A 26,881-nucleotide genomic window follows, 5' to 3' on the forward strand; every position below is an offset into this window, starting at 1 on the left:
TTTCAATCTGCTACTACTTCCTAAGCAAGGAGGGTTTTTGCTTTTGGTGGGTTTTTTGTGTTGTTGTTTTTTTTTTTTTCTTCATTAAAACATTTTCAGTTTAAACATGAGAAGTAGTCTGCCTTTTTTTGTTTCAATTTTCTTGATGCTTTGAGAGTATCTTTCAGTCCCAAAGCAGGCCTCATGGGAAATTCTTAGAAGACTCAGAAACTTAGGAGGTGAGGAGCAAAGAGTAGAAAGCAGAGATGCCCAGGGGAGGGTGAAAGTAAAAGATGAGTTCTGTTGATTTTTTGACTATTTCTCTCCATATCATGTCCTCCCATTAGGAGCTTTCTCTAACCATGATACTCTCCTCAGGGCTTTTAGAATTGGGTGAAGTTCATCCCAGACATACCAATGCTTTACAAGCAAAAAGAAAAAAGGCCACAGAGGCTGAGATAGAGGGGAAGGTGCTTGCTGGAAGTTCCAGCCCTTTCCAGGAACAGAATCAGCACAGGAACCTCCACGCCTTAACTCTCAGCGCCCAGCAGAGCTCAGCAGAACAGAGCACTCCGACTTAGAACTAGCTGTTAACTTGTCCAAGCACCTTTTTTTGGAGTTCTTTATTCTATTTGTTTTGGTTTAACTTAAAAAAAATGTTATTGCAGCATAATTGATTTACCAATGCTGCGTTAGTTTCTGCTGTACAGCCAAGTGAATCAGTTATACACACACGTACATCCCCTGCCTTTTCAGATTCATTTCCTATTAGGCCATTATAGAGCACTGAAGAGTTCCCTGTGGTATATAGCAGGTCCGTGTTAGTTATGGCCTTTGTATATGGTAGTATGTATGCATCAATCCCAGTCTCTCAATTTATCATTCTCTTCCCCTTTCCTCCTCCTTGGTAACTATAAGTTTGTTTTCTCCATCTGTGACTCTATTTCTGCTTTGTATTAAGGTTATAGTTTTTTGGGGTTTTTTATTTTAGGTTCTACATATCAAAACTATCATATGGTATTTGTCTTTCTCTGACTTACTTCTCTTAGTATGATAGTCTCTACCCATGGTGTATCCATGTTGCTTAAAATGGCATTATTTCATTCTTTTTTACAGCTAATATTCCACTGTATATATATGTACCACACCTTCTTTATCCATTCCTCTGCTGATGGACGTTTGGGCTGTTTCCATGTCTTGGCTGTTGTAAATCGTGCTGCAGTGAGCACGGGGGTGCATGTATCTTTTCAGATTATGGCTTTTTCCAGATATCGGCCCAGGACTAGGACCACTGGGTCATATGGCAGTTCTATGTTTGGCTTTTTAAGGAACCTCCATGCCATCCTTCACAGTGGCCGTACCAATTTACATTCCCACCCAAAGTGTAGAACGGCTCTCTTTTCTCCACACCTTCTCCAGCATTTACTGTTTGTAGACATTTTGATGACGGCCATTCTGAGCGGTATGAAGTGACGCTTCTCTGCACTTTTGATTTGCATTTCTCTAGTGAACTCTGGGAGTTGGTGATGGACAGGGAGGCCTGGCGTGCTGAGATTCACAGGGTCGCAAAGAGTCGGACACAACTGAGCAACTGAACTGAACTGAATTGAATGATTAATTATGTTGAGCGTCTTTTCACATGCTTTTGGTCATCTGGATGCCAAGAACTTTTTAAAAAATTGCAGCGTAGTTGATTTATAATATTGTGTTAGTTTCAGATGTATAACATAGTGATTCAGCTGTTTTTTTCAGATAATATTCCTGTAATTGTGTAATAATAATGTATAATAATGTAATCTTATACATTATTACAAGATGTTCAACACAGTGCCCTATGCTAAACAGTAAATCTATTTTATGTACAGTAGTTTTATCTGTCAATCCCAGGATTTTTTCATAGGTTCATGTCATTTGAATCCTGAGGTCCTGGAGACTTGTTTACACAGGGATTTTTGTGTAGAAATAACATCGTGGTTGTATTTGGCAATTTGCAAATAAGCCACTTAGCTGGCGTTTTACGGCTGCTGGGAAAGAGCTCCTGCTACTTCTCTTTCTGTGATAATGAGGGAACACAGTGAGCCAGGGAAAGCAAATGTCAGCGCACAACAGGAAACTCAGGGAACTCTCAGGGTTCCTGCACTTACGGGCACGCCTGGTGGGGAGGCAGCCTCCCAGCGCAGCGTGAAGATGGCAAATACACCCTATACCCGAATCAGCTGACTCAGCTTGTTTCATGATAATATCAGCTGGAGCCTTCTCAGTCTAAAGGTTAAATTCAAAACATGAACAGATTATACATCCAGATACATACAGTTGGCCCTCTATGTCCTCAGGCTCTGCATCCTGGGATCCAACCAACAGTGGATCAAACAAATTCCAGAAAGTTCCAGAAAGCAAAACTTGAATTTGCTGCACATGGACAACTATATACAACTACTTACATAGCATTTTCATTGTATGAGGTGTTGTAAGAAATGTGGAGATGATTTAAAATATACAGAAAGATGTGCATAGGTTACACGCAAACACTGTGCTGTTTTACGGGCTTCCCTGGAAGCTCAGTGGTAAAGAACACGCCTGACAATGCAGAAGACCCGAGTTCAATCCCTGGTTCGGGAAGATCCCTGGAGAAGGAAATGGCAACCCACCCCAGTATTCTTGCCTGGAAAATCCCATGGACAGAGGAGCCTGGAGGGCTACAGTTCATGGGGTCGCAGAGTCTGACACAGCCGAACGACTGAGCACAAACATGCCGTCTTACGTGAGAGCCTTCTTTCTCAGATTTTGGTATCCGTGGGAGTTCTGGAGCCAGACCCCAAGGGTCCAGGGGACAACTGTATCTAATACATGACCATATATATATGTTTTAAACTTTTTATTTGAAATAATTTCAAAGTTACAGAATAGTTTTTAAACTAATACAAAGAACCCTCATACTGTGTTTATCCAGATAAACCAGATTTTAACATTGATCCACATGTGCTTTATCATTCACTCTCCCTTTACATATAATTATTAATATAATGTATAAATATTAATGTAATTCATAATGTTGGTATTGCTGTGCTTAGGTGCTCAGTCATGACCAACTCTTTGCGACCCCGTGGGCTGTAGCCCACCAGGCTCCTTTGTCCATGGGATTCTTCAGGCAAGAATTACTGAAGAAATTCTTCAGGAGCCTGTTGCCATGCCCTCCTCCAGGGCATCTTCTCAACCCAGGGATCGAACCCAGGTCTTCCTCGTTGCAGGTGGATTCTTTACTGTCTGAGCCACCAGGGAAGCCCGACATTAATATTAATATGAGCACTTACAAACATTGTTCCTCTTTACCCCTGAACATACCAGTGTTTGCCTGAGAACAAAGATATCTTCTCACATGAACACAGTTTAGTTCTCACATTCAGGAAATGCAACACTGATGTGACACGGTGATCTAATCTGCAGTTCATAAATTACGGCTAGAAGGCGTTCCAAAAGTCTTAGTGCAGCTATTCGAGGTTTTAATAAAACAAAGGAAAATGTTTTACTCACTGCAGGTATCATTCGTGACAAACATTTTACTTTAAAAACAAAGTATTAGCTCCATAAAATATTTACTGATATCTATCTATTTTCAGCTTGTTTATCACCCAGCACTGAAAGCATCTGAATACCTCTTTATAAATCCAGGAAGACCTTCTGACAATCCTGCTGGCATCAGGTTGATTTGAAAGATGTATATATTATTACAAATGCAATTAATGGTAGGAAATTTTAAATGGTAAAATATAAGCTTTAACGTTTTAGCAAGATTTGGGCTTCTGAGGCATACAAAAACGCAAACGTGGACGAGGAGTATTCTTTATGAACATTACCCCTGTCCCTATAAGATGAGGAAACGCACAGTTAAGCGCCACAGAAGAAGCCGACAGCAAGAGCCACTAACCCAAAGACTGCCCTGTTCCAGTGCTCCTCCTTCTGAAGGGGAGAGGGGTGTTTTCCACTGGAAATGTGTGTGTGTGTGTAATCATTTCATAATAACGTAACATGGAATTCCATCAATACCACCTACTTACCCTCAGACCCACAATCTTACCTCCCTTTCTTCTATGTCATTGCAGGGATGTCTTACCAGGTCAAGGCTGCCCCAGGAATCCATCAAGCTCTCTCTTTCCTGCCCTTCCTCCCCCAGCTTGCCCTCCTTTTCCTCTGACTATTTCCCCGAGGCCTGGAGCCTACTCAACTCTTGTCCAGAGAGCCAAGTCCAAATACCCCTCGCCTGGAGCAGGTTGAGCTGGTGGGTGTTGTGCCTGCACGGAGGCCGAACTGGGAGGTGCGGGGTCAGAGACAAGGAACCAAATGGACACGCGAGTAAAGAGCTACCATGTGAGTAGAAAGTAAGGCCTTCAGTCCAGAAGGAGAGAGCCTGGGTTGATGGGAAGAAGTTTAAATTAACTTGATAAAATCCCAATGTGCAGAGATAGGGTAAGGAGCGAAATAATACATCAAAGGACTAAATACATCTCTGGCATGTAATAACTATTCACTAAGTATCTTATGGTATAAAATAAACCCTCACGCATACGAGTTGGCTTGAACTAATTTGCAGTGCCTTGAATCCAGGTCGTGTCCTGATAAGAGATGTTACAGAGAACTCCCGTCAGGCGTTCCTTCCCTCCATTAACCAGCTTTAAAAGAAGAAAGGGAGAGGCCACGAAGGGAATTTGAGTTTTCCAGCTCTAGGCAAACCTGCCGGGTTGGGGTCAACGGGTTTCACCTCCCTCTGACCGTCTTCTTTGCTTGGGAGGCAGCTGAGCAGATTGGGTTTCAAGAAGTCTCGCTCCCAGAGCCAGTCCAGGTGGCTGCTTCTGTCTGTTGACAGCAGACGTGAGTGCTAATGGGGAGAACGAGAGATAAGGGCCTCAACAGCAACCAAAATAACGCAACAACTCAGGTTAGGAAAGAAAAATACGGGTAGCAGCAAGGTTCTCTCTGTCACGGGCAGTTAGGGCAGTGCGGACTCGCATCCTTTGAGACACAGCAGCTGACCGGGGAGCACGCCTGTCGTGTTGCTGGAAAATGCAGGTCAGAATGATCCCTACATGCACGACTTTATGAAGCATGTCTGCAAGCCAAGATTTATTCCAACAGCACTATCCCAGGTGGGGCTAGTGGTAAAGAACTCACCTGCCAATGCAGGAGATGTAAGAGACATGGGTTCAATCCCTGGGTCAGGAAGATCCCCTGGAGGCGGGCACGGCAGCCCACTCCAGTATTCCTGCCTGGAGAATGCCATGGACAGAGGAGCCTGGCGGGCCACAGTCCATGGGGTCACAAAGCGTCGGACACGACTGAAGTGACTCAGTCCGCAGTATGTAGTACACACTGCTGAAGTCTCACAACACCCTGAGGCCGCTTCTTAAATCATTTCATACACGAGGAAACTGAGGCTCTGAGAGATTAAGAAACTTTCTCAAGCTTATATATGGCCATAATAGGTGGGAACCGGTCAAGGATTCCGACTCAGAAGCCCCTGTTCTTTCCCACGAACACCGAGGAAGCGGACACGCGGACGATTTAAAAGCGCTGACGGGGCTCCCCACTCGCTTTCCGAGGCTCGTTTCGCGAGGAGAGCACGTTGCCTTCTGACACAGCTTCAGTGGTTTTCCTCTGCCTGTGGGAGAAAATTCAAGTTCACGTGCCTGCTCGGAGCGCTGATGCCTGGCATGTGGTTCCCTTTTCGTGTTGCCTTCCGCGGTCTCCCCCTAGAGCCTCACCTGTCCGTGACTCACCTCACACGTCCCAGTCCCCGCCTGGCTTTCCCTCGTTGTCCCCCCTGAACTGGCCCTGTCCGCCATTTTCCTCTTCACTGCGGGCACCTCTTCTGTCTTTAGAAACAGCCTTCAGGGTCCAACCTATCGCCATGTATTCTGTGAAGCTGCCCTGACTTTCCCAGCCCCCAGGGTCTCTTCCTTGGGGGAAATGCTGAGACAGTTAGCCTGCACCCCTCACTGGACACTTTTCAGATGCAACCTTGGATTTCCTATGAGGGTCCCACTTAGTATGACCAACATTAAGCCAGGGCTTATGTAGCAAGGAGAAGGCAATGGCACCCCACTCCAGTACTCTTGCCTGGACAATCCCATTGATGGAGGAGCCTGGTGCGCTGCAGTCCATGGGGTCGCTAAGAGTCTGAGACGACTGAGCGACTTCACTTTCACTTTTCACTTTCACGCATTGGAGAAGGAAATGGCAACCCACTCCAGTGTTCTTGCCTGGAGAATCCCAGGGATGGGGGAGCCTGGTGGGCTGCCGTCTACAGGGTGACACAGAGTCGGACACAACTGAAGTGACTTAGCAGCAGCAGTAGCAGTATACGCAGCAAACATTATCCAGGAAACTTGGGCCCAGGAAACGCCTAAAGGACGTGTAAGTGAGGAGGAGCCTGGCAGAGATCTGCCACATATGAAAACACAGGGCTGAGAAGGTTCCAGAGTCCCAGGGCCGAGCGAAGGATGGGGACCTAACATCAACAGACACTGGAGGCGAGAGGAATAACACTGGAGATTAAAACTCAGATATGAAAACCCTGCTTCAGACTGAGTGTGACTGAGCCAGAGATCTGCCTGGGGACACCAGGTAGAACTTTAAAAATGCTTGGGAATGCTATCTAGAAGTCCACAGAATCAGCAAGCGAGATTTCTCTTACTGCAATAGACGTTTTTCAGAGAATTCATGGCAACGAAACAAAGACAAATAGGGTTTCCTGACTCAAAATGTTTCAGTCTTTAAATATGTCTGTGTGAATTGTGAATCTCTAAGACAGAGGCATAGGAGGTAAGTCTGATCAGACTTGCTTGTCCAACTGATTCTTTTCCTCAAAAGCCCCTCCGGGTGAGGGCTCTTCAGCACATACTTAACACAGGCTGTTTACATTTAGTCTGACCCATGTATCATTGTGGCTTAAAAAAGAGAGAAGCTGGGGAAGTTGTAAAGAGAGTGGGCCTTATTTTACCAAATTTATCAGTGTATAAAAAGCCAGCATATTTATTTATCAGCTTTGGACAAAAGGATGAGCCCAGACTGGATTAATAACAGCCAAGATAACCATCAAATTTTTCAAGGTGTACATCATAAAACTGGAACCTCACCAAATGATTTGATATATTTCTCAGGTTGATATTTGATATGTTCCAATATTAAAGACACTGTAGGCATATTTAAGAGAAACAAATTTATCTTTAGCTAGATTGTCCTCATTTCAGTTTATGGAAAAAGCCCAGCTCTAGTGACTGAATCTTGAAGGGCTTATTTTGTTAACTTTGGGGACCTTTCGGAAAAAATCTTATCCACTTGATCCATCTTAATTCTCCATCTACTCTGAGTGGAAAGAAACCCTCTGACTCTTGACCATGTCTGCCCCCTTCTGGAGATGGTGAGTGAAGCAAGGTTTATATTGGAGAAAGAAACGCTTTAAAATATAGAGATATTTGCAAAGTGGGGCTTCCCTGGCGGCTCAGTGGCAAGTAATCTGCCTGTAAGGCAGGATACTCGGGTTCGATCCCTGGGTCGGGAAGATCCCCTGGAGAAGGAAATGGCAACCCACTCCAGTATTCTTGCCTGGGAGATCCCATGGACAGAGGAGTCTGTTGGGCTACAGTCCATGGGGTCGCAAAGAGTCAGACACAACTGAGCAACTAACAACAGCAAAACCCTAAGGCTCATCAACAACAAATTCTTTCAGGGTTGCTTGTCGGTTTCTTCTCTCTGCCTCTTGTCCTTCCATAATGTTGAGCTGGTCTTTATTTATGGGCACTGTTGTCATCTAAGTTTCCGTTCAAGCTTTTCACGGTTTCCCAGTGCGTTTTCAAATACCACAAACAGATCTCCGCGGTCTCGGGTGGATGCATTTTTTCACTTGATCCTGATTCTGAGGTTAATCGGCACACTGTTCATTTTTTCCATCTCAGCCAACGAACCTGCTGCTGACACCCTGCCGGCCCCTGCCTGCGGACACCAGACCCTGCCTCCCGTTCCCATGATACCGAAACTACACTTTCTTCTTTTGGTCCGTTTTGGTTTCAGAATATTCAGGAAGACGTACAGGTTTTGCCTCGACGTGGCAACTTTCCCTGTCCAGATCACTGGCGGTGGGCATAAATCAGTTGAGGTGACACAGGGTCTCTGAAGATCAAGAAGTTCGAACAAGGAAAGGGATAATCTGCTTAGTTAAATGAAAACGTGGGAAACGATGAAATGTGGGGGCACCTCTGCTGATAATGAGCACCTGTCTACATGGTGGTGTATACGCTGACAACTGAAGATGTCTGATATAAGTAGGATACTTCTGATAGAAGAAAACAGGGTAATGCCCCAGGAAGAACTTGTGTGAACACACTGGGGTCTTTCTGCATCCTTTCTCAAAAAGTCTGAAGCCAAAGCTTTGTGGCAGGAGAGTGAGCCAGTCCTGGGTTACCCAGAAAGTGGTCAGTTTCCACCGGGATCCCTTCAGGCTCCCGAGTTGCTATCGCTACTTTAAGTCCGCTCTTGTATTGGCATTTGTCCAAATAGCTGCCCAGGTCTCAAGAGAGACCTGTGCTTAATCAGGTAAATGGCTTTGATGTTTTTTTAAAGCACTTTTTCCTTTCCCCCAAATAAAACAAATTGTGAGAGTAAAAGAGAGATGTGAAAATGATTTGGAAGCTGAATGCCAACATAGGAGTACCTTATCAATAAAATGGGCCCGTATAGCTCCTCCAAATACTTGTTAAAAAGTACAACAGCAGTTGTACTTTCGATTTGAAATGCTCATCTCTTCTCACTCACCTGGCAAAAAGTCTCTAGTTTAGGCAAGCTCCAAATACACCTACAGATGCACTAAAGCTTAAAGCTGTAGCAGGGATGGCAAATGTCAAGTTCAAGGTGTCAAACTGGTCCAGGTTTCAAAATGTCCAAGAATAACAGACCTAAACTGATGGTGTCCCATTGAAAGTTTCAACCTGCATTTAAGGGAAGACAAGAGAAGCTAACTGATTTTCATGTTTACTGCAGAAGATGTGGTCATAGACTAAGTCTAACATGAGGCTTCCTGGGCACAAGAAGTCAGAACTAGGGAGAAGTCCCAGGTCTGATACCCTCCCACTCTGTCAACACACACAGGGCCTTCAACAGTCTGAAGTCTCCCAAAATTGGTGTTTTCTCAGCCCTACAATGTCTCTGACCCATCTCTCTATCTTCCCTTATTTTCCACGTCAAAGACAACACAGGTGGGACTTCCCTGGCAGTCCAGCGGTTAAGACTTTGCCTTCCAATGCAGGGCGATACGGGTTTGATCCCTGGTCGAGGAGCTAAGATCCCACGTGCCTCGAGGCCAAAAAACCAAAGCAAAGACATAAAACAGAAGCAATATTGTAACAAAGTCAATAAAGACTTTAAAAATGGCTCATATTTTTTTAAAAAAAATCTTAAAACAACAACAACAAAGACAATACAAGTGTCTTCCTGTAAGACATCCTAGAGTCCTACCCATTGGTACTAATTCCCACCAAAAAAAAGCAAAAGGGACAGGAGCTCTGCCATTTTATGAAAATCTGTTTGGTCCTTTCTCTGGTCTGTTAAGTGCCGTCCTGATTTCCTTAATGACCTGGAGTGCATGTGTATCTCCGAGGCCACTAAGACCACGCTGTGTACTGAGACTTGTGCTTTTCAGGTCGGACTCTCTGGAGCTGAAGAGACCAACACCATCTCTGCAAAACAACAAGCAAAGCCAAGAAGCCCGCTTATAGCAGGATCATGGTGGTCGATGACTGCAGGCAGCCGACAGGCAAGTCCAGAGCATCTTTCAGGGGTTTTATGCTGACAGCTTTGGCTTCCTTATCTTGTACATATTTGGTTTTGAGAACGCAAGGAATTTGCTAGCTGAGCAAGTTTATCCACTGCTTTCTAAGCAGGCTGTTTCCCACTGAGGTCTGTTTCTGAAAAATTCTCTCGGCAAACTTTGCTGCCAAAGCAGCACACGGTTCAGTGGGACGGTTTAAACCTGAGACAAGTCCTCTCTAAAATCCCAACGTGTATGGTATGGAAACGACTCTGAAATAGAGGTACCTGGACTTACTATTAAAACTCACGGCAAAGTCTAGGAGGACATCAACCTTCCTCCTGCACAGGATGCATGAGAGGAGGAAGCCCATGGGGCAGGGTGTTTGCTGAGCGCCCCCTGCAACAGGAGATATTACCTCATTCACTGGTGAGGTAACTGAAGATCACAGAAGTGAATCAACCTGGCCAAGTTAAAATCCTAAATGGCAGAACAGGAATTCAAAATCAAGTTTCACAGTATAAGACTGGTTGTGATACACAGGTATATTCCTCTTATCCCAACAGGTTGACCAACTCTGCAATTAAAAATCACCAAAGTATAGACTTTTAAAGACCATTATGCAATGAGCTGGAGCATGAATTTATGAAAAATAGAAAAATCAAGGTCCAGATTAATGACCTGCCAAAATCATAAAGTTAATGTGGTTTTCCAATTTGTAAGTGACCCCTGAACACTGTATCTTAACCTTCTTTGGAAAATTAGTGACAACCTGGAAGCTCTTGGTTTTTCTTGTATTTCATTTCCTCACATGTATCTTTATCAGAAAAATATACATTAATATATGTTATGGAGATGAGTCCAGAAGTATAGGCTGATTTAATTAGGGTTGGTTCACAGATAAGAATGGCCAAAAGCCAGGATAAAATGAAATAGAACTCTTGCACCATCTAGTGATAAAACTCTCTCTTTGCAGGAAAACCAACTAATATATTTCCATTTTACAATTCAATCCCTAGAACTCTGAGCCTGAAGAATATTCATAAAATTGGCCAAAAGAAAAATGATAACAATGAATTGTTGTTTAGTTACTAAGTCGTGTCCGACTCTTTTGCAGCCTCATGGTCTGTATCCCGCCAGGCTCCTCTGTCCATAGGATTCTTCAGGCAAGAATACTGGAGTGGGTTGCCATTTCCCTCTCCAGGGCATCTTCTGGACCCAGGGATCAAGCCAGCATCTCCTGCATTGACAGGTGGATTCTTTACCACTTGAGCCATCAGGGAAGCCCCAAGAACAAAGAATACAGAAAATTAAAAGTAGACAAACAGGAATAGTAAAATGGGACAGATTATTCTGTTAAGATTCTGATAGAAGCTGGATATAAACCCCAGTTCTACTCCTCAAATCTGCCACAGGTCCTGTTTACATTTTTCTTTATACCCTAAAACTTTAGGTACTATTTTATGAATTAACAAATGTTCAACTTCAAAGGTGGCTCTAGTGGTAAGGAATCTGTCTGCCAATGCAGGAGATGCAAGAAGTGCAGGTTCAGTCCCTGGTCGGGACAATCCCCTGGAGGAAGAAATGGCAACCCACTCGTTATTTTTGCCTTGAAAAACCCATGGACAGAGGAGACTGGCGGGCTACAGTCCGTGGGGTTGCAGAGAGTAGGGCACGACTGAGTGACTGAGCATATACACAACTTTAAAACGTCTAAGTGTCCACTTGATAAGTCTGAGATATTCCTCCTCCCCAATAACTCATTCTCCATCGGAAAACAAGCTCAGGACTTCCCTGATGGTCCAGTGGCTAAGATCCTGCCTGCCAATGAGGGGAACACGTGTTGACCCTTGGTCTGGGAAGGTGCCACAAGCCACAGGGCAACTGAGCCCGGGTGCCATGACCACTGAGCAGGCCTGACGCCACTGCTGCTCGCGCTGCGTCTGCACAAGAGAAGCCGCCGCAGGGAGAGGCCCGCGGGCTGCAATGAAGAGTGGCCCCGACTCATCACAACTAGAGAAAACAAAGCCTGCGTGCAGCACCGAAGACCCGGCACAGCCAAAAATATAAACTTTTTATAAAAGGAAGAAAGAAAACAAGTTCCGTCTAAGAACTGAGGATCTTTCTTCTAGATTACTTTCCCCTCTGGTCTTATTCTAAATGGGTGGCAACAGATATGAAATCCAATGCTTTCTTTCGATGCTCAGTGAATTATCAAGATACCCAAAGACAGATTTCCTTTTACAAAAATACTATAAAAATATTACTTCAAGAGCTCAAAAGAATAAAATCAAAAAGGAAAATTTTAATCTCAAGATTTTTATCTTAAGGACCTTTTAAGACTCATGGTCAGGAAGGAAAATATATTTAATAATTTTATAAATCTTATGGTTGAATGAAGAAGTTACCTAGAAAAAAGAAAATACATTTTAATGAAGCAATACATGAAATAAGTCAGTATATGTGGGGGAAAAAAAAAGTTTACTTATACTTTCTTTGCACAATTTTTAAAGTTAATCAAGTTTTCATACCAGCAGGGTTTGTTAACAATTACAGTCACTGGCTTTGTTGGCCCCAATCTCTTTTTAGGCTGGAGATTAGTGGACCCTAACTGGGTAACTAGTACCATGCCTTAGGAATCCCCAACAAAAATTCAAAATATGCTTAGATTTGGCAATACAAATCTTGAGGATGATTTTTCAAATCCCCGTATTGCCATCTGGTCTTTGTCTTACCTCATTACAGAGCTTCCCTGGTAGCTCAGTTGGTAAAGAATTCGATTGCAATGCAGGAGACCTCGGTTCGATCCCTGCGTTGGGAAGATCCCCTGGAGCAGGGAATGACTACTCACTCGTGCTCTGGCCTGAAGAATTCCATGGGCTGTATAGTCCAAGGGGCTGCAAAGAGTCGGACACGACTGAGTGACTGACCGATCTCATTACCGGCTCCCTGATACTTCGCAGAAACCAGCACAGCACAGTGGGGGAAAAATATAGGTAATAAAATAAGAAAAGCCCACTTCAGCATTATTAGCTGTGTGACTTTGAGAAGCTGCTCACCCTCTCTGAACCTCAAATGCGTCACTCATAAAGTGAAGGATTACCTTCAGAATTCTTAGTAATCCCCTTAGCCTGAAAGGCTACGTGTTAAAGAATGCCTATGAGGTGTCTAACAGACTAAGTACTCAGTAAAGGGTAGTCATTTATTAATAAAAGTGACAATGGGCTCTTTAATACAGTGATCCTTAGAAGCAGATCCTTATGTGGCCTGGCACTGTCCTCCGTAAAACTGTGAAGTAGGCCAGGTTTGTCTCTTACATGTGATCAACTTCTCAGTGCTATCTTCCAAATCCACTGTAAAACTGGCCCAGAAAAGCCGACCAAAGGGTAAGAGGAGACACTTGGCCTTGTGTCAGGTTTGAGTCTGCAAGGAATGAGTTGAAAATGTATGTCATAAAGAGACACACACCCTATAAAGCTTTTAAAGACAGGTTTATTTATATATAAGTGCATGAAGTTGAATACAGAAACTTTATTAAAATACTGTATATTACAAATTTTAACCCAATAAATTCTGTGTAATGACATTTAAGTGCTGGAACAGTTGTTCTGTGTGTATCAGTAAAGAGTTCACCCTGTACATTACAAAGCGGAGAGACACATACGGACCTCAGAAATGGTCCTGAGATTAGACGGTGTGTGATGTTAATTGTGCATCTTTTCTGTAAAGCAATGAATTGGAACCTAGACCTTGTCTTTGCAGACCAACGTTCTGTAAATCAAAAATAACTTGCATATATTTATTGCTGCCCTTTGAAGAAAATGAGTGGTGGAAAATAATTTAAAAATAAAGATCAACATTTCTATGCTTACCACAATCAAACCCGATGCTTACTACAATTAAAATTCACTGCAAAGTTTGTGTTCTCCGGGAAAGTACACTATATACACCATGGGATTTGTACATGAGTTGGAAATAAAAAATTGCTTATATAAAATTAAAAATCAATAGTATACAATATTTACAGCTTGTTAGGCATTATAAATAAACATACTTTTTAAATAACCCTTCAAAATTAAACTGTATTATGTAAACATGCAGCACACATACTCATACAGTGTAGATTACAGTCTTAACAGAAGGGGGGACTTTGTGTTCACATAATGCAGGTTACTTCGTCACATACACCTCTGTTTTGTGCACACCCCTCCAAGGTTTCTTCTTCCTGTCTTTAAGTTTCACAGTACATTAAGTGTTTCTAGAGTAAAAAACAAAAAGTCCCTGACGGTAAACATATTCCTAAAAGTGACAATTAAGTGTCTGCCCTTGAACTACAATACGAAGCTGACACTGTTCACGCTAGTGTCTCCAGTTTACAACAAAACCAAGTTTTAACATTCCACATTTAACTGTCTTGACTACATTTTCTCCCATTTCAAACTTACTTGGAAAGAGGAAAAAAACAAAACAAACACCACACATCATGATAATGTAATGAAAGCAGTTGTCATCTGTCAAGGATGAAATAACTGACTGTTTACTAAACCACAAGGAGTTAATTCAATTACATCCTTCCTCAGCTCTGAATTCCCAGCAACAGGCATACCAATCCTGAATTCTGCTAAATTCACTTTGCGAAAGTATCTTAACTTCCAAGGCACTAAGGCATCATTTAGCTTTTAAAAACTGCACTGTGGTTTACTAAATGATTCATCAGTGGTCTGAGCATTAACACAGTTTGCAAGTGAGTTTGTAATACCTATCAGGCAAACTATATTTTTGCTATGTAAATAAGAACATTTTAGCTGATTGAGATACAGTTGATCCCCTTGTTCTAGAATGACTAGAGTCAGGAGTTAATACTTCATGGTAGAATCCTATGAATTTTAACCTAGTTAATTAAATGAACTAAAATGAAAAATACTGTGGAATTGTATACTGTTCATCTAAATATGCAGAGCTCGTGTGTGTGTGTGTGTGTGTTTGGGAGACAGCCAGAACTTTAAAAATTCCTCCAGTGTAAATGCATGTGATATCACAAATACTAAGAAAGCGTCAATAATCAGACTCTCAACTCATCCAGTATTGAAAGTAAATCATTTTTAATTCAAACAGGTGCCTCTCTTTTGCCTTCTATGGAGAGAACTTAAAAATGTCCCTACCCAAAGATACTTAGTGAGGACGTATAAATACGTTAAAGACAAAGGAAACTTCTCACCACCAACAGTACTATCAAGTTACCATTCATTTATACAGGGCTATAAAAAAGGGATGATCTTTAGAAATTACCAATATGCAATATGTTCAGAAGAAAGAGTGTTACAGTTATGGTGATTATACATGATAGCTCCTCTTCCTATGTATTTATGTTACACTGCTTCCCAGTTTCAGTTACATACTTAAACGCAGTCCCCAAAAGAGGACAGGCACATCACCTCTGAGCGGAGATATATATTGGTACAGGACACCATCCTAAAAAAAAAACCACATAGGAGGTCCATGCTCTCTTGATTTGTTTACAGTATTTAATTTTCAGCAAGATTACAGCTGCATAACTGTAAGGTGTTGAGAACATTCTCTTCTAAACCAGCACTTCTGATTCTATCAACAAACTGTACATATGTTTAAACTACCCCGTATGATATGTGTATGGAAGAGGGAGGAATATTAAAAAAAAAACACTGCTAAATTAGTTCTCAAAAATCAAGACAGGGTTATTATGAAACCTCAACATACATGCAATGAACATAAAGAATGTGAAAACAAGGCCCCTGTGCTCAGGGCAGGAGATGGTTACAGCTCAGCACACTGAGAAATTTGGGTGTTTCCACTAATCTAATAATGTATTAACCGGTTTATCTCCACATTTACAGAAAATACTGTATATAGTAAGCGTTACTTTCTCTAAACAAATTCATAGATAAATTTTTAGACAACAGCTTCAGCCACCTCCTCAAAAACACCGTGTTGCCTACCCTGAACAGAGGTCTCTGAGGGAGTGGGGCAAACCGACCACAACACGCACGAAACCGGAGAACGATCTCATGCTCTGTGGTGCGTTTAGTCTCACATATAAAGAAACGCGTTTTGCAAACATGCAGTAAACATACTCACGCGGTGGCATCTGTAGTCTTACCAGAAGGGGAACCTGCGCTCACATACTGCAGGGCGTTTTGTCAAATGCGTCTGTCTTTGTGCATTACCCTTCCAACCTTTCTTCCCATCTTTAAACTTTCCCCCTGCTATAAATACTACTACATGTTTGAACATTTTTATCATTTTTTAATCAAATAATGTCCTTTTTATGCTGCAGTCTTCCTCCGCAATGTTATAAAAAGGACAGGAAAAGGGAAATTGCTGGTCAATTTCAACCACAGACATTCTCAGCCTTGAAACCGTTTACCCAGTTACCCAAGTGTTGCCAAACTTCTCTGCAATCTAGGTCACTACAATTTTTTCAGTAACTTTCCATTCTTCACATCTTAAAAACAAATAGCGACTCTTTGAAGAATTCTAAGACTTTCAGAGAGACACGTTTGTTACAAGAGTCAAGTGGCTTGAGAATATTTCAGAAAGTCCCCAACATCTTATTATCTCTTGAATTATAAAATGGACATAAATTTAAAACAAAAGTATTACCTTTTAAGTTAAAAACAAACAAACAACAAGTAGGGCTGAAGCACGTTTGCTCCAGGGGAGGAGGGACATGGCAGACAGCACTGCCGAGTTATGTTCTCCTGCAGGCTGGGGTGGCAGGAGAGAGGTGGATGCATGGGCGAGGGGTAACCTCCCCATGCCTAGAACAAGCAGAGTAAGCTGCATGCAGTGGAGATTCAATGGATATTACGCAAGCCAGAGAAAATAAGGGGTAAGTCCTGACCACTTCTCACCTTTCCTGTTTTTTAACTAGTAATACGCACAGCCTGATACTGATTCCTGCCTGCCCTGGCCATTTCTATCACCACCAGCCCCCAGAAGCACTCTTGGAAAAATATCTGGTGATTTAAAAAAAAAAGAGGTTGAAAGTAAGTAAAGAAAGCAACATAAGAGAATTTTTTTTTAAAGTTTCCTTCTTAAAATACATGTAGGGGAAATGTGGAAATGAAAGACAATAGATGAATCTTACAAAACAATGTATTAACTTGGTATTGCAAAGTTTAATTTAAAAAATTAAAATGACTATCGATCATTTCCTATTAAATACTGAGTATTTTCTTAGTATCTACAGGGGACTGATTCCAGGACCCCCGTGGGTACCAAACTTTGAGGATGCTCAAGGTCCTTATGGAAAACAGTGCAGCCCTTGCATTTAACCCACACACACCCTCCTATATAACTTTAAGTCATCCCTTGATTACTTATACTACTTCACACGATGTAAATGCTGTGTAAACACTATGAAAATGTTCTGTGTGGGGCATTTTGCTTTTTGGAGCTTTCTGGATCTTCTTTCCAAATATTTCCATCCAAGGTTGGCTGAATCCCTGAATGTGGAACCACAGATACGGAGGGCAAACTACGCACTTCCACCGTAAACAAACGGTCAGCAAGTGAGAGGTCCTGGATTCAAGCCTGTGTCACCGGCGTGGTTCCAGTGTTCTCGTTGCTGTGCCACAGCAGTGGGGTCTCAGTTTCTAAAATTCCACTTGGTGAATGAGAAAAGTCAGAACTGGGGGAGGGGGCGGGCTGGGGGCTCTCAACTAGAAGCAGGATGTTCTCCCAACTGTTTTAGGATTTAAATCGTCTCAGTAGCTCTTGGTGGACTCAAGCGCAGGGATCCCATTTGGAGGTATCCTGTGCTTACTACAGAAAATACTAGGCTCAGCACTTTGTATATATTAGATCCACCAAAAATGCTTACAAAATTGAATTAGTTGGTATGTAAGTGCCAGCCTGGGCACATTGACTTGGCAGCTCCATTCTCCAGATCTTTATTACAGGTTCTCTAAACATGTTTTCCAAGAACATTTTTTTTAAACTTGTTCTTGTTCCTTATACCACAAATAGGACATATGGGGTAGCTCATTTCTTTATTTCTCACTTAAAGTACAAACAAAATCTTCACATTTTGGGAGGATAGTGGAAACACATTCTGCAAATACCAAGAAAGCACACTGGGTTACAAACTGTGAACCTGCTCGGTAAACACACAGACCTAAAGGAAGAGTGAGTAACTAGTGTGAACACGGAGTACGGCCCGAGTTTAGGACTCATGTTATTCTAGACAACCAGTGGGACTGTCCAGGGGGGACTGCTGGCACCTTCTTCATTTAAAGCATTTTAAATTTTAAGCATCACTTGTAGCTCAGATGAGACCCCCTAACTCTGATCTATGGACATTTCTAACCAGTGTGTTAAGTAATTAATGATTAGTTTGGGCAGACAGGAGTCTCTTTCTCAAGGAACTGATTTCACTGTCAGCCATATTTTATTAGCATTTCTTAAGATAAAGATCTATAAACTGCCGAGGCTCTCAGCCCCCTTTCCTCTTGCATTTATCACACACACAAAAAAGTTTACTGCTAAATCACATACAAATTTTAAGAATAACCCAAATATATCAATATGGGCTTTTGTTATATCACAAACAAGGATATCTAGCACTAAGAAACCAAGAAAAATTTCCCCCAATTCAAAAATCTCAAACTTCCTCAAATCTGTTTAAAAGATCATTCAACTGAGCAAATACATTAAATTCTCCATTACATCAAAGTGCTCACTGAACAAAAGCTTTTCAATTAGACTCTATTCATATACAGCAGCTTTACATATATATGTGTGTGTGTGTGTGTATAATGACATATATGTGTATAGACATATATCATTAAATGTTTTCTTTGCCTCTATAAGAAAACCATTGACCTTTTAAAAAAAATCTCATAGAAACAGCTATTAAAACATTTCATCCATTCACACTATCAGCTGCATTTCACAACATCAGAAGAGTAACGGCTGCACAAAATCCCAATGAAAGTAACTAAGAACAATGGAAGAAACCAAAATTCCCCCCACAGTTAAAAGCACAGGCGCAGGCACACACGCACAGCTCACAATATGAAGCGACCTGATAATGAGATAGTTGCAGGACACGCTACAAACCGATCCACCTTCTTATACTTCTATCCGAGAGCAGAAACAGGAGTTTAAATCTCTTTGGTCCATGCAGCCATACATTTAACATGTCCAAGTTATTTTCTGGCTAATTTCAGATTCTGAACCACGTGCCCCAGCTACCTTACCAAGATAACTTTCTGAAAACATAAACTAATCACGTGTTAAAATAAATATTCATTTCTGTAGAATCTCAATTTCAATACATTATTGATAATTTCTCCCCAGGAATATGAACACTTTAAATTACTGACAGAATAACCAAAGTAAAGGAAGAAAGTGATTCAAATCTAACTGAAAAGGAAAAGTCAAGTGGACTTGGGAGATTTAGACCTAAATTTAAGAAAACATCAGGAATATAAAGAACATGTGAAACTAATTTCAGGCTAAACATAATAAAAATAATCCACTTTAAGATTTAAAGATCTCTAAGAATGCATAGTTGCTTCTTGGCTTCTATTAAAACAGATTTCCAAACCACAGTGTTATTAAATTACCCCACCCCAAACTGGCTTCCATACTGGAAAAATACCCCCAACACATCATCGAGTTGTTGATGTATTCTGCTTTTTGGTAGAGAAAAGGTGTCGTGGGTAACAAAGGTCTTAAATTTGAATGGGGCCTAGTAGAAGCTTACTTGTTACCAAGTTAGACTATAAAAGAGTGAGGCTAGAGTATGGAGATTATCTTTTGGATTGTCCATAACTTCATATTTTCTGCAATTGGCTCTTCTGTTGAATTAACATATATGCAATCATGGGCTTCTCTGGTGGCTCAGTGGTAAAGAATCCGCCTGCCAATGTAGGAGATGCATGTTCAGTCCCTGGGTCAGGAAGATCCCCTGGAGAAGGAAGTGGCTCCCCACTCCAGTATTCTTGCCTAGAGAATCCCATGGACAGAGGAGTGTGAGAGGGGCTACGGTCTGTGGGGTCACAAAGAGTCAGACATGAATAGCAACTAAACAACAATGTATAATTGCATCTAGTATTCGAAAAAGTCTCAGTAGGAGATGAATTCAACCAGTTTCTACGCTTCCCTTACTTCTTACACTCTTAAATACAATTACATATGGCCAAAACCTCTTAAAATGTTTTATACCAATAACTTTTCATTCTAATAAATATCACTATAGGTGCTAGTAAATTTAAATAACAGAATGAAACAAGAGTTGAAAAACTGAAATGAATCACTTAAATATATGTTCAACACTGTACTGATATGCTGAGAGTAACTGCCAAATTTTAAATTTACTATATTCCCCAATTTTTACTTAGAGAAATTATGATGCTACCACACAGCCAAAATAAGATCGTTCATTATTCTTCCTATATGACTTGTTTCTTAACTACAAGTGAGGCTTCTTGTTTTCACAGCCTAATTTAGGCCACTCTTTATATATATTTGATACTCCAGGATGAAAGATTGCTTACATTTTGTCAAAAATCAAGATATATGCAACAAGTAATATAATCCCACTGAGATACCAGTTGTAAAGATGTTTTCTCCATGAGATACATGGCAGAAACTTTCTTCAGAAGGATCAAGAATAGGATGTGTATTTCAGACTTTTCTTACAAAATTTATAAGAAAATTTTCAAATTAAATTTTCATGACACACAAACTACAATCAATATGTGTGACCCAAAAAGTTTTTAAATTCATAGCAACAGAATGTTTATGCATGAGGGAAACTATTAAAGAGTGTTATCTGAGTGAGTGAAAAGGATGCACCCTATAGATCTACTTTGAATCCTTGAAAGAGTCTAGCAGTTCTCCATTCAGTATTATTTTCCACGAAAAGTAAATAACAATAAATACCTAGTTTATATGAAAGCCCTAAATCCCAGAAACGTTCAACATTAAAAATCAGGTAATTTGTCTCATAATAAATGACTTGATATTCAGCACTCATACAGGATTTAGCATTACAAAACAAAATTTCTCACTACATCACCTGAATTCATGTCAAATATGTTCACAGCACTCATCTACAGCTACACTTGCAAATTTCACATGATCAATGTTAAAAAAAAAAAAAAGAGTTTGGCACATGTATCAATTCTTCAAAACGTCCCTGTAACTTAACACAACACTGTTAAGAATGATGATTCAACACCAGTGTTAACCTGATTGGCAGCTAAACAAGGTGCTTTTTCTTGTAGCTTCACGCAGCAGTGCGCCTTGCCCGGGACGGAGGCACGTAAGGTGCGGTGCGGTAGTGCAATCATTGAACACCAGAGGGCGATCTTCCCACACGGCCCGAGGCCTTGTGTTTCGACCTGCTCCTTCCACGTCCTTGTACCGTCTCACGCCCACTCGCTAACGATGCCGTTTTCAGAGAATCTGTACGTCTGTTTCCTTATGTGAAGTAAAGACATTCCCACAGAAACCTCAGAGTGTGGCGAGGATCCTTGAGAAGGAGATGATGAGAGTCAGTACTGTCTGCCCAACGCCCCACACCAGGGCTTCCAAGGGGGCCATGTTCTTCCCGGCCACTCGGTAAATGCCGGCCACGGCTGCACCTGGCGAGAGAGGAGACGACACGTTCACTCCCGAGGCTCGCTGCAGGGCTGCCGCCTGGGCTCGCCTTCCCGGGAGCCAGACAGCAAGCCACCAGGCATTCTCATTCTACAGTTCTCTGCGAAAGAGTTTCCATGCGACTGGTACAAGTTACACTCTACCATACCACATTCACCCACAAAACCGAATAACAGGCTTTTCAATTCGACTGCAAAATATGTATTTATGGTATACGCTGCTTACTTGACACAAGATATGTTCATAAAAAAATGAATCACTCATTAATCTCTCAGCTGGGTGTTGACTCGGCCAGATCCCATCAGCACTTTTAAAAACATATGACACAATATATTGATGATTATAAATAATAATATAGAAAAACCACACAATATAATTTCTAAATTATTCAAGAAAAAGTTAATATTAAAGAAATTTTTATTTCTTTCAGTAAAATGAATTCTTAAACGTCATAAATAATATCAGAATTTTGAATAATGTACTTTACAATCTACCGTATAAAATGGTTTAAGTATTTGAATAAAACTGTAAAATTATCTGGAGACTACTATTTTGACATCTAATAAAAGTGGGAGATGAACCTGACATCTGTTTTAGGAAAATGCTTTAGATATCAGGCACTTCTGAGAATGAGAGACTCTCGGGCACCTTAGTGCCCTGAGGCTCTGGCTCAATACTTTCATCTTACTGCTACAGTATATATAATGGGATCTAAGAGTCTGACTTTAAAAGTACACTCAGAAATCATAAAAGGAGGAAACGTTTAAACTACGGTTATGGCATTGAACAGGTTGAGAAGGCCTTAAAACTTTTGTCTGGAAAAAACTGTCTATATATTCCTAGAATGGTCAAACAAAAGGAAAGAAGAACAGAAATGTTATTTGAAGACACTTGAATTAAATCATTTGAGATAGAAATCTACTCACAAAAATTAGCTAAGAATTAATTCCATAGTTCACCTAAATTTTCCAAATAAAAATTATTATAGTCCTCTATTGAAGATACAAATAGGAAAAGCAAATTATTAATTTAAGCCAAGGGCTTTCGTATACATATTTTAAAGAAAGAAATTAAAATGCATAGTATATTTATAGTATATATGTAACTTGTCAGAAAATTTACAAATATCATCTTAAATATCATACCACTCCTGAGTATTATCACTTAATTTAAAGATGAAAAAAAGAGAGGTTCAGAGAGTTTCAGTTACTAGTCCAAGAAAATACATTTAAGTATAGAGCTGGAATTTCAATCCAGGTTAGTCTGGCTATAAATCTCCAAATCATTCTATTTTACATTTACACCAAGTGAAAAAATAGAATAAGAAATTCAGTAACTGATAATTACATCAATATTAAATAAAATTCCTAGGAGCACCAACATTTATTCAATCAAGTAGAAAACTTCACTAGTGTAATTGGTCATATCCTTGAATTTTAATTTTTTTTTTGGCTACACAATGCAGCATGCAGGAATTCAGTTCCCCAACCAGGGATCAAACTCAAACCCTCTGCAATGGAAGTGGGGAGTCTTAACCACCAGACCACCAGGGAAGCCCTATCCTCAAATTTTAGAATTGGATAACAACCTGAAAAAAATTTAAATATCTTAGGCTTCTTTGTTATCAGAAAATATGTTAAAATAAACCTGAGAAATACTGTTTTCACTTTGGATTTTCCCTAGTTTTCCATGACTATCTTCAATTTTAAAAACCGCAATTTGGCCTCCATTCTCCAGCACTAAATTCCCCTGGTGGCTCAGATGGTAAAGAATCCGCCTGCAATGCAGGAGACGTGGGTTCGATCCTTGGGTTAGGAAGATCCCCTGGAGGAGGGAACGGTAACCCATTCCAGTATTCTTGCCTGGAGAAGCCCCACAGACAGAGGAGCCTGGCGGGCGACAGTCCATGGGGTCACAAAGAGACTGAGCAACTAAAAAGAAAAAAAATTTCAAAAATGATCCAAGAGGTGAAAAACATAAGCTCAGGCTGCCTGCTGCTGCTGCTGCTAAGTTGCTTCAGTCGTGTCCTACTCTGTACGACCCCAGACGGCAGCCCACCAGGCTCCTCTGTCCCTGGGATTCTCCAGGCAAGAATACTGGAGTGGGTTGCCATTGCCTTCTCCAATGCATGAAAGTGAAAAGTGAAGTCGCTCAGTCGTGCCTGACTCTTCTCGACCCCATGGACTGCAGCCTATCAGGCTCCTCCATCCATGGAATTTTCCAGGCAAGAGTACTGGAGTGGGGTGCCATTGCCTTCTCAGGCTGCCTGGGAAGTACCAAATATTTAATTCCAACAACTCATGCTTATATAAGGTTAGGAACATGGATTTTGGAGTTAGACTTGTGGGTTAAAATCCGAGCTCACTTATTAGTAGCTGTGTGACAATGAGCAATCACCTAACCTCTCTGTGCCTCATTCCCTCAAATGTAAAATGGGTGGGTATGAAGAGTAAGAGATAATATTTGGAAAGTATTTAGAACAGTGTCTGGCCCTACTATGTACTCCAACTTTTGATTAGTAGTTGTCTAAGTAGTACATGATAAATGAATTTCCAATCAGTGATTCATCATTCAATCAGTTCAGTTCAGTCACTCAGTCATGCTCGACTCTTTGTGACCCCATGAACCGCAGCACGCCAGGCCTCCATGTCCATCAACAACTCCCGGAGCTTACCCAAACTCATATCCATCGAATCAGTGATGCCATCCAACCATCTTATCCTCTGTTGTCCCCTTCTCCTCCCACCTTCAATCTTTCCCAGCATCAGGGTCTTTTCCAATGAGTCAGTTCTTCACATCAGGTAGTCAAAGGATTGGAGTTTCAGCTTCAGCATCAGTCCTTCCAATGAATATTCAGGACTGATCTCCTTTAGGATGGACTGGTTGGATCTCCTTGCAGTCCAAGGGACTCTCAAGAGTCTTCTCCAACATCACAGCTCAAAAGCATCAATTCTTCGGTGCTCAGCTTTATAGTCCAACTCTCACATCCATACATGACCACTGGAAAAACCACAGCTTTGACTAGACGGACCTCTGTTGGTAAAGTAATGTCTCTCCTTTTTAATATGCTGTCTAGATTTGGTCATAGCTTTTCTTCCAAGGAGCAAGCATCATTTAACTTCATGGCTGCGGTCACCATCTGCAATGATTTTGGAGCCCAAAATACAGTCTCACTGTTTCACTGTTTCCCCATCTATTTGCCATGAAGTAATGGGACAAGATGCCATGATCTTAGTTTTCTGAATGTTGAGTTTTAAGCCAACGTTTTCACTCTCCTTTTTCATTTTCATCAAGAGGCTCTTTAGTTCTTCTTTGCTTTCTGCCATAAGGGTGGTATCATCTGCATATCTGAGGTTACTGATATTTCTTCCAGCAATCTTGATCCCAGCTGGTGCTTCATCCAGCCCAGCGTTTCTCATGATGTACTCTGCATATCAGTTAAATAAACAGTGTGACAATATACAGCCTTGACATACTCCTTTCCCTATTTGGAACCACCTCTGTTGTTCCACGTCCAGTTCTAACTATTGCTTTCTGACCTGCATCCAGATTTCTCAAGAGGCAGGTCAGGTGGTCTGACATTGCCATCTCTTTAAGAATTTTCCACAGTTTGTTGTGATCCACACGGTCAAAGGCTTTGGCGTAGTCAATAAAGCAAAAGTAGATGTTTTTCTGGAACTCTCTTGCTTTTTTGATGATCCAGCAGATATTTGCAATTTGATCTCTGGTTCCTCTGCCGTTTCTAAATCCAGCTTGAACATCTGGAAGTTCATGGTTCACGTACTATTGAAGTCTGGCTTGGAGAATTTTGAGCATTTCTTTGCTAGCAAGTAAGATGAATGTTGTATGGAACAACTGATAGCCATTTGGAAGAAATAAATCTAGGTCCCTATTTCACACCACTCCCCAAAGTAAATTTCAGATGGATTAAAAAACTAGTTGTTAAAAACAAATAAATAAAATGAATTTCCCTTGGAAGGTTGTACTGTTCAAGGAAAAGCTTAACACAACCGTAAATAATCCACTTTTCTTTATACTTTCAAGAACAGAGGGTAAGATCTTCAAGACTATGATGTTAAGAGTAGAAAACCCAGTGTAAAACTCCAGTTTCCAAAATCAAGGGAGACACTGTAGTGTTATACAGAAAATAAAATGAAGAACCATATTCCTCCCTGTGGATGATCAGGAACCAGTGTGTGAGTCACAGCTTCCCCCTGAAGGCAGCACCGCACAGCAGTTCCACCGCACTGCATCACTGCGAGACCCGAAGCACTAGCCAGAGAGGACCGCTCCCGTGGGACTCTTCAGCAAAATGATCACAAAGAAGACAATTTTGTGTGCCTATTAAATGGTTTTGGAAGCTGCTATTAAATACTGAGCAGACAGGAAGCAGTATTTACAAAATATATGTAGATTATAAAATTAAAGCCAACAGCTGCCCAAGTACCATCATCCAACTGTACACAGGAACGTTACTGTTTTACGTGAGGCTCCCACGGACTCCCCTGTCACACCCCAATTCCTCCCAAGTTTGGTTTTCATCATTCCTTTGCTTTTCTTCAGCATTACCACCTGCCTATATCCTCAGATATTACTGAATTTTTTAAATAAGCAAATTTTATATAAATTGATACTCTAAGTATTTTGGAATTTTTGGCTGTTTGTGGCTCAGATGGTAAAGAATCCACCTGCAATGTGGGAGACCTAGGTTCAGTCCCTGGGTTGGGAAGATCCCCTGGAGGAGGACATGGCAACTCACTCCAGTATTCTTGCCTGGAGAATCCCATGGACAGAGCCTGTAGCCTGGTGGGCTACAGTCCATAGGGTTGCAAAGAGTTGGACACGACTGAGCAACTAAGCACAGCACATATGTCAGGAAATTATCCAGGCTGTTGTATAATATGGAGCTGTAATTCATACATTTCCACTGTTGTGCAGAATTCTAAGTATGGATATACCACAACCTATTTTTCCATTTTAATGTGGATGACACTGTTTCTAATCCTTAACAATGACAAACCCTGCTTCTGTGAACATCCTTGTAACATGACCCCCAGCACACATACTAAATCGAGTTTCCCTATAACATGTGGGTATGCCTGTTATGGCATTTTCAACTTTACTAGGTAATGCCAACTTGTTCCAAAGTATTTGAACCAATTTATATTCCATTTACTCCATATCCTCAGGAGCAGCTGATATCTTTAAAAACACTTTTTTTTTTTTTTTTGTCAATCTGGGTAAGAGATGTTATCTCTGCAATTAATTTGTGTTCCCCTGATATTTAATGTCACAGAGCTTTTCCTCATATATCATTCAAATTTGACCATTAGGGTTTCTACTTTTACGAAATGCTTGGCATATCTTTTATGCATTTTTCTACTGGACTGTCACTTTCTTATTTGATTCATAGGGTTTTTAAAAACATAGTTTGGATATTAATCTATTGACATTTAT

General features: G+C 41.1%; 1 protein-coding gene across 1 annotated transcript in view; it reads right to left on the minus strand.

Annotated features, from left to right (window-relative positions):
* Positions 1-13,247: 13,247 nt before the first annotated feature.
* The window catches only part of TMEM170B (transmembrane protein 170B), a 50,261-nt gene continuing 36,627 nt past the window's right edge, over positions 13,248-26,881 (minus strand). The window contains exon 3 of the mRNA XM_061398862.1: positions 13,248-21,408. Within this exon, the coding sequence (XP_061254846.1) occupies positions 21,278-21,408 (131 nt within the window). The 3' untranslated portion in view covers positions 13,248-21,277. The remainder of the gene's footprint in view (positions 21,409-26,881) is intronic.

This window comes from Bos javanicus, chromosome 23, assembly GCF_032452875.1.
Source record: "Bos javanicus breed banteng chromosome 23, ARS-OSU_banteng_1.0, whole genome shotgun sequence".
Classification (NCBI taxonomy): domain Eukaryota; kingdom Metazoa; phylum Chordata; class Mammalia; order Artiodactyla; family Bovidae; genus Bos; species Bos javanicus.